Source organism: Phyllobates terribilis, unplaced genomic scaffold (genome assembly GCF_046119375.1).
Source record: "Phyllobates terribilis strain yellow unplaced genomic scaffold, ASM4611937v1 Scaffold_3__8_contigs__length_932513732, whole genome shotgun sequence".
Classification (NCBI taxonomy): domain Eukaryota; kingdom Metazoa; phylum Chordata; class Amphibia; order Anura; family Dendrobatidae; genus Phyllobates; species Phyllobates terribilis.
In genome coordinates, this window is record NW_027362763.1 from 680,444,888 (window position 1) to 680,458,070 (window position 13,183).

General features: G+C 43.7%; 1 protein-coding gene across 3 annotated transcripts in view; it reads right to left on the bottom strand.

The window, feature by feature from the left end:
* The window catches only part of GALNT14 (polypeptide N-acetylgalactosaminyltransferase 14), an 805,599-nt gene that overhangs the window by 55,349 nt on the left and 737,067 nt on the right, over positions 1–13,183 (bottom strand). For all 3 annotated transcript variants that reach the window (XM_073671814.1, XM_073671812.1, XM_073671813.1), the window contains one exon: positions 900–992. In XM_073671814.1, coding sequence (XP_073527915.1) covers positions 900–992 — 93 coding nt within the window. The remainder of the gene's footprint in view (positions 1–899; positions 993–13,183) is intronic.

Consider the following 13,183-nt stretch of genomic DNA (forward strand, 5'->3'; position numbering starts at 1 on the left):
AATACAAACCCCAGACCAGATTATATTAAAATACAGACCCTAGATGAGACTATCCCTAAAAATACAGACCCCAGACCAGATTATCCCTAAAATACAGACCCCAGATGACACTATCCCTAAAAATACACATCCCAGACGAGACTATCCTCAAAATACAGACCCAAGACCAGATTATCCCCACAAAACAGACCCCAGACCAGACCGAACGAGTTGAACAGATACTTTTCTCACCCCTGTTACGGTCCTCACTCCCGGGGGCGACACAGACAATGTGGTCCATGTAGGGTCTCGCAAATTGTCTGCAGAGGCGCCTGGGGGTAAGAAGCATCACAGGAATGGGGGTCAGTGAGAGTAGAGGGGGCACCGGGCAGATCACCCCTGTCAGGGGATGTCAGTCTGGGTCAGGGGTCTGGTGTGGGGGTCACCAGTAGAGGGTCCTTCGTTGGTATCGTGCCCTCTCCCCCCTGTACGGCCCCGGCATTCTCCTGTATGACAAGGTTCATGAGCACAGACACAAGCTGGGAAGAATCTGGCGCATTCGGCGGTGCCGTAATTCACAGATAATTGGATTTTCGGTCTTATTTATGGGATCGGGCGCCCTGTACAATATCTGCACAATTAAATCATATAATACAGAAAATGGGAAATGTTTATCTCCAGGCAAGGCCTAAACACCCGGCACCGCTGCAAAGCAAGGAATCGCGTCTCCCCGGCCGGCAGATAACAGCTATAAACCTGTGTAGTATGTATGAGATGGAATAATGGTGTAATTCACAGCTGTATAATGCCGCACAAAGTGTCCATACTGCTCAATATCCCAGCGAATGCACATTACAAGTCTGACGATTTTTTTATACTTTTTCCCATTTCCATTCAATCCTCTGGGGGGGCAGACGTACTCGCCGTATGGTCTTCCTTGAGCAGCCGGCCTCGCTGCATAGTAATGGTTTTTATATTCATCCATCCATACTTTAGCTGTGCGCTTGGTGTTCCTGAAGGGTGACAGGAAAAAGCAAGAAGTTATTGAGTTGTGTGCACCGTGTGTTTGCTTCTTGGAGATAGCGAAGTGTGTGCAAGCAGAATAAATGCCCCCATCCCCCTCTATAGCGTTACCATATGTTCTAGAAGGATCTAGGGGCTAAAAATTACATCTGAGAAAGTAATAATAGTGATAATATATATGAAGAGTAATGATATAGTAATAGGTAATAGGCTAAAGTTACAGCTTTTAAAATGAATTAAATATATAATTACTGTCAAAGAGAAAATTGTAAAATGAATAAAGACATCTCCGGAGAGGGGACATGTCACCCTCACATTGAACATATGGGATTAATTATAACTGGGGAAGTGAGAAAAAGCTGACACTTCAACTTCCATTGAAGTAGGACCTCCTGCCATGAACAGGTAATTAAAACAGGGGATGTGCTGAGAGCCAAACACCAAGTCTAGGATTCGTATAATCAGAAAAGGAGAAGTACACTTCTGAGGCAGAGCTTCCTGTTCAAATGAATTATCTCAGACACTCTGGAGCCAGTAGTCGGTGATGAATATTGGGGTTTGCATCGATCCAATATGTAAGGGAGATATATTTTAGGTGTTGTGGTGAAGTGACGAATATAAAGCATTTACTGACATCACCACAAGGCCGGTTGAACAACTCCAACTTAATGTCGGGAAGATGGATGATGTTATCCATGCCATGTTTCATCTCTATAGAAAGATAAAATCGTGATAGGAAATGTGACAAGAATATCTCCCTCCTGGGACCTCCAGGGGCAAAGATATCCTGAAAGTTGGGGATCTCATAATCTTCTAAAGACCTAGCACAACCCATGACCACCAGCCGCCCATATGAGTTCATAAATTGGAGGCAAGTGTGTGTAACCTTGATCTAATAAAAATCAGAGTTTGGATTTTTGTCATTTGTCAGTTCTGGAAAACACAGTACTCTGTGGTTCTGTCCATTGCTCTAAGGAGTGCTTCCCTCCACCAGGGCCGGCGTCAGCACCCGGCGCACCCGGGCAAATGCCGGGGCCCTGAGCAGGCAGAGGGGCCCACTGGCGGTCGTGCACCCCGCTGGGCTATGGGCGGAGGAGAGCGGTGTCAGCGCCCGCCCTTCTCCGCCGCTTGCTCAGGGCCCCGGCAGCTGGATACTTACCTCTCCCCGTGACTCCGCAGATCAGCTGTCTTCCTGCTCTGCGCTCCCTGTGACGTCTCAGGTCAGAGGGCGCGGTGACGTCTTTACACCGCGCCCTCCCCTGAGCCGTCACAGGGAGCGCTGAGCGGGAAGACGCCGACAACGCTGTAGTCCGGACCCGAGCAGCGGGCAGCAGGTAGCAGGTGAGGAGAAGGGAGGTGAGTATTTAATTTTTTTTTTTTTAATGTATGGAGGCATGGGGCATTATAAAGAGGGGGGGTGGCATCCTGCATGGAGCATTATAAAGAGAGGGGGGGGGGCATCTTGCATAGGGCATTATAAAGAGAGGGGGGGACATCCTGCATGGGGCATTATAAAGAGGGGGGGGTGACATCCTGCATGGGGCATTATAAAGGGGGGGGGCAGCCTGCATAGTGCATTATGTGGGGGGGGACAGCCTGCATGGAGCATTAAAAGAGAGGGGCCTGTATGGGGCATTATGTGGGGGGTAACAGCCTGCATGGAGCATTATAAGGGGGGGACAGCCTGTATGGGGCATTATGTGGGGGGTAACAGCCTGCATGCAGCATTATATGGGGGCTAGTATCCTGTATGGAGCGTTATAAGGGGACGGGTATCCTGTATGGAGAGTTATAAGGGGATCGGTATCCTGTATGGAGCGTTATATGGGGGCCAGTATCCTGTATGGAATTTTATAAGGGGACCAGTATCCTGTATGGAGCGTTATATGGGGGCCAGTATCCTCTATGGAGCTTTATAAGGGAACCAGTATCCTGTATGGAGCGTTATATGGGAGCCAGTATTCCGTATGGAGCCTTATATGGGGGCCAGTATTCCGTATGGAGCCTTATATGGGGGCCAGTATTCCGTATGGAACCTTATATGGGGGCCAGTATTCCGTATGGAGCCTTATATGGGGGCCAGTATTCTGTATGGAGCCTTATATGGGGGCCAGTATTCTGTATGGAGCCTTATATGGGGGCCAGTATTCCGTATGGAGCCTTATATGGGGGTCAGTATTCAGCATGGAGCCTTATATGGGGGCCAGTATTCCGTATGGGGCCTTATATGGGGGCCAGTATTCCTTATGGGGCCTTATATGGGGGCCAGTATTCCGTATGGGGCCTTATATGGGGGCCAGTATTCCGTATGAAGCGTTATATGGGGGCCAGTATACTGTGTGGAGCCTTACATGGGGGCCAGTATTCCGTATGGGGCCTTATATGGGGGCCAGTATTCTGTGTGGAGCGATTCACCGGTTTCTGAGCTATTGTGGAATTTATTGGTGTATATATACTGAATATATATGTATATACATATTCCATGCATTGGAATATACCGTGTATATACCATACGCTCACTGTGCGATCCCCAATAACTAGACTAGTAGTGGAAACAGCCGCGGCCTCGTTCATCACTGGTCAATCATTTGCGTAATTGTCCTCATAACTGAAGGCAGTTGAGTTGAATCCACTATGTACAAGGATATAGCAACTAGAATACTCCTTCTGTGTACAAGAATATAACTACTATAATACTGCCCCCTATATACCAGAATATAACTACTATAATACTGCCCCCTATGTACAAGAATATAACCACTATAATACAGCCCCCTATGTACAAGAATATAACTACTATAATACTGCCCCCTATATACCAGAATATAACTACTATAATACTGCCCCTTATATACCAGAATATAACTACTATAATACTGCCCCTATGTACAAGGATATAGCAACTAGAATACTGCTTCTGTGTACAAGAATATAACTACTAGAATACTGCTCCTATGTACAAGAATATAACTACTATAATACTACCTCTATGCACAAGAATATAACTACTATAATACGGCCCCCTATATACCAGAATATAACTACTATAATACTGCCCATATATATAAGAATATAACTACTATAACACTGCCCCCTATGTATAAGAATATAACTACTATAATACTGCCCCCTATGTACAAGAATATAACTACTATAATACTGCCCCTATGTACAAGAAAATAACTATTATAATACTGCCCCCTATATACAAGAATATAACTACTATAATACTGCCCCTATATACAAGAATATAACTACTATAATACTGCCCCCTATGTACAAGAATATAACTACTATAATACTGCCCCCTATGTACAAGAATATAACTACTATAATACTGCCCCTATGTACAAGAATATAACTACTATAATACTGCTCATATGTACAAGAATATAACTACTATAATACTGCCCCCTATGTACAAGAATATAACTACTATAATACTGCCCCCTATATACAAGAATATAACTACTATAATACTGCTCCCTATGTACAAGAACATAACTACTATAATACTGCCTCCTATGTACAAGAATATAACTACTATAATACCGCTCCTATGTACAAGAATATAACTACTATAATAACGCTCCTATGTACAAGAATATAACTACTATAATACCGCTCCTATGTACAAGAATATAACTACTATAATACAGCTCCTATGTACAAGAATATAACTACTATAATACCGCTACTATGTACAAGAATATAACTACTATAATACTGCTCCTTTGTACAAGAATATAACTACTATAATACTGCTCCTATGTACAAGAATATAACTACTATAATACTGCCCCTATGTACAAGAATATAACTACTATAATACTGCCCCTATGCACAAGAATATAACTTCTATAATACTGCCCCCATGTACAAGAATATAACTACTATAATAACGCTCCTATGTACAAGAATATAACTACTATAATACCGCTCCTATGTACAAGAATATAACTACTATAATACAGCTCCTATGTACAAGAATATAACTACTATAATACCGCTACTATGTACAAGAATATAACTACTATAATACTGCTCCTATGTACCAGAATATAACTACTATAATACTGCTCCTATGTACAAGAATATAACTACTAAAATACTGCCCCCTATGTACAAGAATATAACTACTATAATACTGCCCCTATATATAAGAATATAACTACTATAATACTGCTTCTATGTACAAGAATATACTATAATACTGCTCCTATGTACAAGAATATAACTACTATAATACTGCTCCTATGTACAAGAATATAACTACTATAATACTGCTCCTATGTACAGTAATATAACTACTATATTACTGCCCCCTATGTACAAGAATATAACTACTATAATACTGCTCCTATGTACAAGAATATAACTACTATAATACTGCTCCTATGTACAGTAATATAACTACTATAATACTGCCCCTATGTACAAGAATATAACTACTATAATACTGCTCCTATGTACAAGAATATAACTACTATAATATTGCTCCTATGTACAAGAATATAACTACTATAATACTGCTCCCTATGTACAAGAATATAACTACTATAATACTACTCCTATGTACAAGAATATAACTACTATAATACTGCTCCTATGTACAGTAATATAACTACTATAATACTGCCCCCTATGTACAAGAATATAACTACTATATTACTGCTCCTATGTACAAGAATATAACTACTATAATACTGCTCCTATGTACAGTAATATAACTACTATAATACTGCCCCTATGTACAAGAATATAACTACTATAATACTGCTCCTATGTACAAGAATATAACTACTATAATATTGCTCCTATGTACAAGAATATCACTACTATAATACTGCCCCCTATGTACAAGAATATAACTACTATAATACTGCTCCCTATGTACAAGAATATAACAACTATAATACTGCCTCCTATCTACAAGAATATAACTACTATAATACTGCCCCCTATGTACAAGAATATAACTACTATAATACTGCTCCTATGTACAAGAATATAACTACTATAATACTGCTCCTATGTACAGTAATATAACTACTATGATACTGCCCCCTATGTACAAGAATATAACTACAATAATACTGCTCCTATGTACAAGAATATAACTACTATAATACTGCTCCTATGTACAGTAATATAACTACTATAATACTGCCCCTATGTACAAGAATATAACTACTATAATACTGCCCCCTAAGTACAAGAATATAACTACTATAATACTGCTGCTATGTACAAGTATAAAACTACTATAATACTGCTCCTATGTACAGTAATATAACTACTATAATACTGCCCCCTATGTAAAAGAATATAACTACTATAATACTCCTCCTATGTACAAGAATATAACTACTATAATACTGCTCCTATGTACAGTAATATAACTACTATAATACTGCCCCTATGTACAAGAATATAACTACTATAATACTGCTCCTATGTACAAGAATATAACTACTATAATACCGCTCCTATGTACAAGAATATAACTACTATAATACCGCTCCTATGTACAAGAATATAACTACTATAATAACGCTCCTATGTACAAGAATATAACTACTATAATACTGCCCCCTATGTACAAGAATATGACTACTATAATACTGCCTCCTATGTACAAGAATATAACTACTATAATACTGCTCCTATGTACAGTAATATAACTACTATAATACTGCCCCTATGTACAAGAATATAACTACTATAATACTGCTCCTATGTACAAGAATATAACTACTATAATACCGCTCCTATGTACAAGAATATAACTACTATAATACCGCTCCTATGTACAAGAATATAACTACTATAATAACGCTCCTATGTACAAGAATATAACTACTATAATACCGCTCCTATGTACAAGAATATAACTACTATAATACTGCTCCTATGTACAAGAATATAACTACTATAATACCGCTCCTATGTACAAGAATATAACTACTATAATACTGCTCCTATGTACAAGAATATAACTACTATAATACTGCTCCTATGTACAAGAATATAACTACTATAATACTGCCCCTATGTACAAGAATATAACTACTATAATACTGCCCCTATGTACAAGAATATAACTTCTATAATACTGCCCCCATGTACAAGAATATAACTACTATAATACTATCCCCTATGTACAAGAATATAACTACTATAATACTGCCTCCTAGCTGTGAGGACGTGTGTCAGTGGTTCTCCTGATGTCTGGAGCAAGCCCGGGGAGGGGCCTCCCTGGGCGGGTAAGCTCTCCAAGCAAGGCCCAGGCTTCCAGGCCTACACTGGGAGGAAACTCCCAAGCTCTTTCTAATGTGGATGGAAATCCCAAAGTGACTTCTGAGGAGAAGAAAGCTCCGAATGGAAGTAGCAGCAGCAGCAACAAGAAAGATGAAGTTGTGAAAGTGAGTAAAGTAAAGGAAGAAGGAAAAGCCGTGGTCGTATGTAAGAAGGTCGCAGTAAAGCAGTCGGCCAGCCAAGGCAAGCAGAGTGAAGTGCAATTAGGAAAGATCCAGAAGGAATCTACTGCTGGGAAGCTGAATGGGGGAAAGCAGCTTGTTGGCCAGGAGGTGAGGCAGATCCCATCACCAGCCTCAGGTGTGCAGCTCACTCCAAGCCGGCAGAGGAGGACATCTCTGGAGAGACAGACCCTCCAGGAGAACCTGCAGCAGAAGCACGTGGTGACCAGCATGGCGGGCTCTGGACGCACGCGGTCGCAGTCAGGTGGCTGCAGTAATAGTGCTGTGGAGCCTGGAGCCACGAAACCAACGGTGGTGAAACCCAAGGAGGCATCTAGGTCCAAGCAGCCAGAGACCTCACTGAAGGCAGGATCCCAGGAGACTCCATGTGCAGCAGGGCTGCAGATTGCAGAGGACATCCCAGGACTGGTGGAGAGGTTCCGTGTGTTACAGCAGCAGAAGCAGCTAATACAGGTATCCATAGACTGTGTATATAAAGTAAAGGCTGAGGATCCCGGGGATCACACCGTGTATGACCGGAAGCTGAACTCAATGAGTGTAGAGCTGGCAAATGTGCTGAAGGACATAGACTGTGTGTTTGAGAGGATGGGGCCCCTGGCAGAGACTTACAGGAACCAGAAACCGTTTATGTTCAATCTGCCGTACTCTGCTGATTCACAGTCAGACATTGTCCCAGGTGGGCCCCATAAGCCAGTGCGGCCAGTGCTGCAACCCGCAAGCTTCTTGTTCCAAAAGGGACTGCACCAGGAGCCGCAAGAGCCTGCGGCAGGTTCCAAGCAGGAGCATGGAGTGCAGGGTACAACGGTGGTACCACAAGTCCCAGGATGCCCAGCACAGCAGCCGGACAGTGGACATGTGTCATTAGTTTCTGGTGGTGCCCAGCAGGGCTCTCATGCTGGGGATAATCATACTGTATCTGTGGGGTCGGGGGCTGGAGGGAGTACAGAATCTGTGGTGGACATGGCGCAGTCTGATAATGACATTGATGATAACAATGTGCATGATAATGTCTGTGATTTTCCTCCTTTAATTCCAAGCACACAGGGTCCCCCTGCAGCAGACCCTCACCCTGTTAGTCAGCCTTGTGCGACCCCACAAGTTCCCCCCAGTAATGCCTGGAGCCGTGGCGCTCCGTCCTTTACCTCTGGCGCTAATTATACCGGCCAGGCGTTTAAACGGAGGAACGTCGTGCGTTTCAGGCACAGAGGTGCCAAGGAGGATCTGCCGGACAGGAGGTTTGTGGTCAGGGAGCTCCTGTGCCACCAGATGGGGTTTGCGCCAGTTAACATCTGGGCGGTAATAAATCTACCAGACAGGCAGGGCTATGATGTCAGCTTTAAGCTCATGTCTGATCTGGACAGATTCTGGGCCAATTTCCCCAAGTTCAGAGACGCTGACGGCTGGAGTAAGTTCAGTTTTATTCCCATCTCTAAGCCAGATACGGTTACGGTTAATGTCATCTTCTGGAATGAGTCTGTTCCCCCGCAGGACATTGTGGTGTGGCTCCGGAGGCATTGCGACCTCGTCTCTGACCTCACCAGAAGCAGAGATAACGATGGTATCTGGACGGGAGGGTGGAAGGTCCTGGTGAAGCTGCGCCAGTGTAATAACATCACTGCCCACCTACCCAACTCCTTCTTTATTGGGAGGGAGAAGGGTGTATGTTTCTACCCCGGCCAGCCCAGAAAGTGCTTCAAATGTGGCAAGGCGGGTCACCTGGCGAATACCTGTACAGTGATGAAGTGCAGCCTGTGCGGGGAAGTCGGCCATGTAGCTGCAGACTGTCAGAACATCAGGTGCAACCTCTGTGGTAAGATCGGCCACCCTCACCGGGAATGTCCAGACGCCTGGCACAACATCTGTAAGGACTTTCCAGATGAGGATTTGGTGGCGGGGGCAGAGATTCTGGAGGAGGAGGCTTTATTGTCAGAGGTCCACCAGGGGTCCACTCAGGTACCACCAGAGCAGCCGTGCTCAGAGGGGGCACAGGGGAGCATGGAGGTCGTCCCTCAGGAGAAGCAGTCACAGGAAGGCGCTACTTCAGTATTACCATCTGTATCTGAAGGAAATAGCAATAATCTGAGTAAAAGGAAGAAAAAGGACAAGGCCTCCCGTAAACCTGAGGAGGAGTATGACACTGGCCAGAGTGCCAGGAGGAAGATCCAGAGTTCTGCAGGAGTAATGGTCGTGTCTAATAGGTTTGATGTTCTGTCTAACGGGGATTTTGAGGATGAACTTAAAAAAATAGACGCAGAGTGTGATAGGGATGTAGAGGACTGTCCCCCGCCAAAGCGGAAGCCCTTACCTGTGGGCACTCAGGTAGAGACTGGTATGGAGACCGGTGGTGGACAGGATGACTCCGACCCAGATCTATGAACTGTCACCCAGACAATGTCCGAACCCAGATAAAATCATGAGAAACTACTAGGAAGAGTCAGAAAAGTGTAAAGTTATGGAAGGACGTGTAACTGTGCTGAAATATGATGGTTTCTTTTTACAAAGTGTTTATTTTTCATTTTTCCAACCACAGGTGTGGACTCTTTATATTGACTTTATCTGTATAATCTAGAGATGTAATGAATGTATGTACAATTCAAGTGAATCTAGTTTTGTATTACTGCAGGAATTTTGTTAATCTTTTGTATTTGTTTGGTTTTTATAATAAAAATTGCCCCCTAAGTACAAGAATATAACTACTATAATACTGCCCCCTATGTACAAGAATATAACTACTATAATACTGCCGCCTATGTACAAGAATATAACTACTATAATGGTGCTCCTATGTACAAGAATATAACTACTATAATACTGCTCCTATGTACAGTAATATAACTACTATAATACTGCCCCCTATGTACAAGAATATAACTACTATAATACTGCCCCCTATATATAAGAATATAACTACTATAATACTGCCTCCTATGTACAAGAATATAACTACTATAATGATCTTTTTATTTAAAACTGACAACCAAATATTACAGAATAATTACATTAAAATCACAAAATAATAAATATTAAAGAAAATAAATACTGTGTTGTTACATCACTTACACAATAATATTAGATAACATTAATAAATCCCGCCACATGAATGTTCCTCCAGTTCACATTACCTGAGTTAATCTTTATATCTTTTTTATACACTGTCTTAAGACTTTCCAGGATCTTATACCTGACACTATCACAGGACAGGACCTCCTTATTGATGAGCAGGCAGCACCGTGCACACCACAGATGATAGATGGTCACCACATTTATTACATATAGTGAGCTTCGGTTATACGCCCTGAGCTCAGGCTGAAAGTCTCCGTACAGCAGCTGACCATACGACTGTCCCACCAGATGCGGTAACTTTAGGGACAAGGACACACACTCCCATACCTGCATACTAAAAGGACACTCTAGCAGCAGATGCTCCATAGTCTCCTGTATATGGGGGCACTCTTCCCTAGGACAGGATCTGTCTGATACATTCCTGCACTTTAGGTTGTCTCTGACGTACATCTTACCATGGAGCCCCAGACACGCCACGTCTCTCATATGAGGGGGAACTCTGGGATCTAGTACATTTTTTGCAGCCTGTTTTACATCGAGACTTGGGGCGCCCCTCAATTGAACATGGACACTAAAGTGAGATGACAGCACGTTCTTATACAACTCCTTCCTACTGAGCTGCCTGACGTCGTCATACAGGATCCTCCATCTAATAACCTTACTTATTACATGGACACCATACCAAGAAACATTATTCTTTAGTCGTCCTGAGATTCTCTTGATGGGGTCCCCTACCGACCACACGGACACAAACTGCTGGATCTGGCTCTTAAACAAACAAGACCATGGCGTCTTCTCTGAATTCTTACAAAATGAAAAATTCTTCATAAGAAACATGAGATTAAAGAAGAGCTCAGGACAGGGCATGGAGAGACCACCCTCCTTATGGGGGAGATAGACAATGTTTCTCCTGACCACATTCACTCTGTTACCCCACAAGAAGTGAAAGGAGACATTGGTAAGTCTGGGGAGTAACACATTGGGCACCGGGAACACCACACTGATATAGAGGAAGAGCGGGAGCAAGAAGGTCTTCAGCAGGCGGACCTTCTCCAGATACGTCAGCTTCCAGTGTCTCCAGCTCTGCACCTTCTGCTCACACACCACCAGCTTCTCCTCCCAGTTCACCTTCCCATCATCTACAGCTCCAAACACTACTCCCAAAATCTTTATCTGACCCTGAACTGTTCTGAAGGGCACAGAGAAGACATCACTGTCACCCCCCAACCACAACGCCTCGCTCTTCTCCATGTTCACAGAGGAGTTAGACACATTGGAGAAGGCTGTGATCTCCTGCTGTAGAGCCGCACAGTCATCTCTAGACGACACCACCACCGACACGTCATCCGCATAGGCGCAGAACTTTACATCCTCCACTGTACTCTGCAGGCGACACCTCAGCCCTGTAAAACCTCTATGATCCTGCACTTTTCTGAGGAAAGGATCCAGACTGAAAACATACAACAATGGGCTGAGAGGACAGCCCTGCCTCACCCCTGACATGATCCTGAAGGGCTCAGCCAAGTGACCATTAATCAGCGGCAGGATTACAGCCTCCTTATACACAACCTGCAGCCACTGCACAAACCGCACCGGGAGGCCATAGTGTAACAACACCTGGTACAGGTAGTCATGATGGACTCTATCAAAGGCTTTACTCTGGTCTAAGCCCACAATATACGCCCCCACATTGTGCTGCTTAATGTACGTCACAGCTTCTCTCACCAGCAGCAATGAGTCCTCTATCGTCCGACCCTTCACACCACACGTCTGGTTGGCGATGATCAGCTCACCCGCCACCTCGCTCAGCCGATAATACAAGATCTTGGTCAGGATTTTATAGTCAGTGTTTAGCAAAGACAGTGGACGCCAGTTCTTTACATCTTTTAGATTTCCCTTCTTTGCTAAGAGAACCAGAACAGATCTATACTGGGACTGTAGGAGCTTCCCTGCAGAGAGGCAATCATTATAAACCTGCACCAGGTCCGGAGCCAACAAGTCCCTGAACTCTTTGTAAAACTCGCTGGTCAGGCCATCCAGTCCTGGGCTCTTGTTGGCCTTTAAGGAGTCAATGCTCCTCTTCACCTCATCCTCAGTTATGGGATCGGCCATACTATCTGCCTGCACCAGGTCTAACGTTGGCAGGGACACCCCCTTCAGATAGGCTTTAATGTCATCCTTATTAATATGAGCCCCTTTATACAGATCTCTATAATAATCACCAATGATCCTGTGGACTTTCTCCGGCTCTGACTGCTCCACCCCATTCTCATCTAACAAGCCAATGATCAGCTTCTTACTGACCCTGTTCTTACAGGCAATAAAGGGATCTGGATTATGGACGCCCCAACTATCAAACTGTCCCTCCGCCTTGAGAGACTTGAGGCGATCGTACTGCAGCTCCCTCATCCGCTGCTTTATATGGCTGACGCTCCGTCCGTCCACCTCCTCACCACCATTCATCCTGCTGTATAGCCGGCTGAGGTGCAGTCTCAGGGCTGTGTATCTCATATAATCCATATTACTACGTCTCCTGGCTGCTCCTACAATAAACTGCTTGATGTCACTCTTCATGATCTCCCACCACTCGGCTGTGTCATCACACATACACTGGGTGG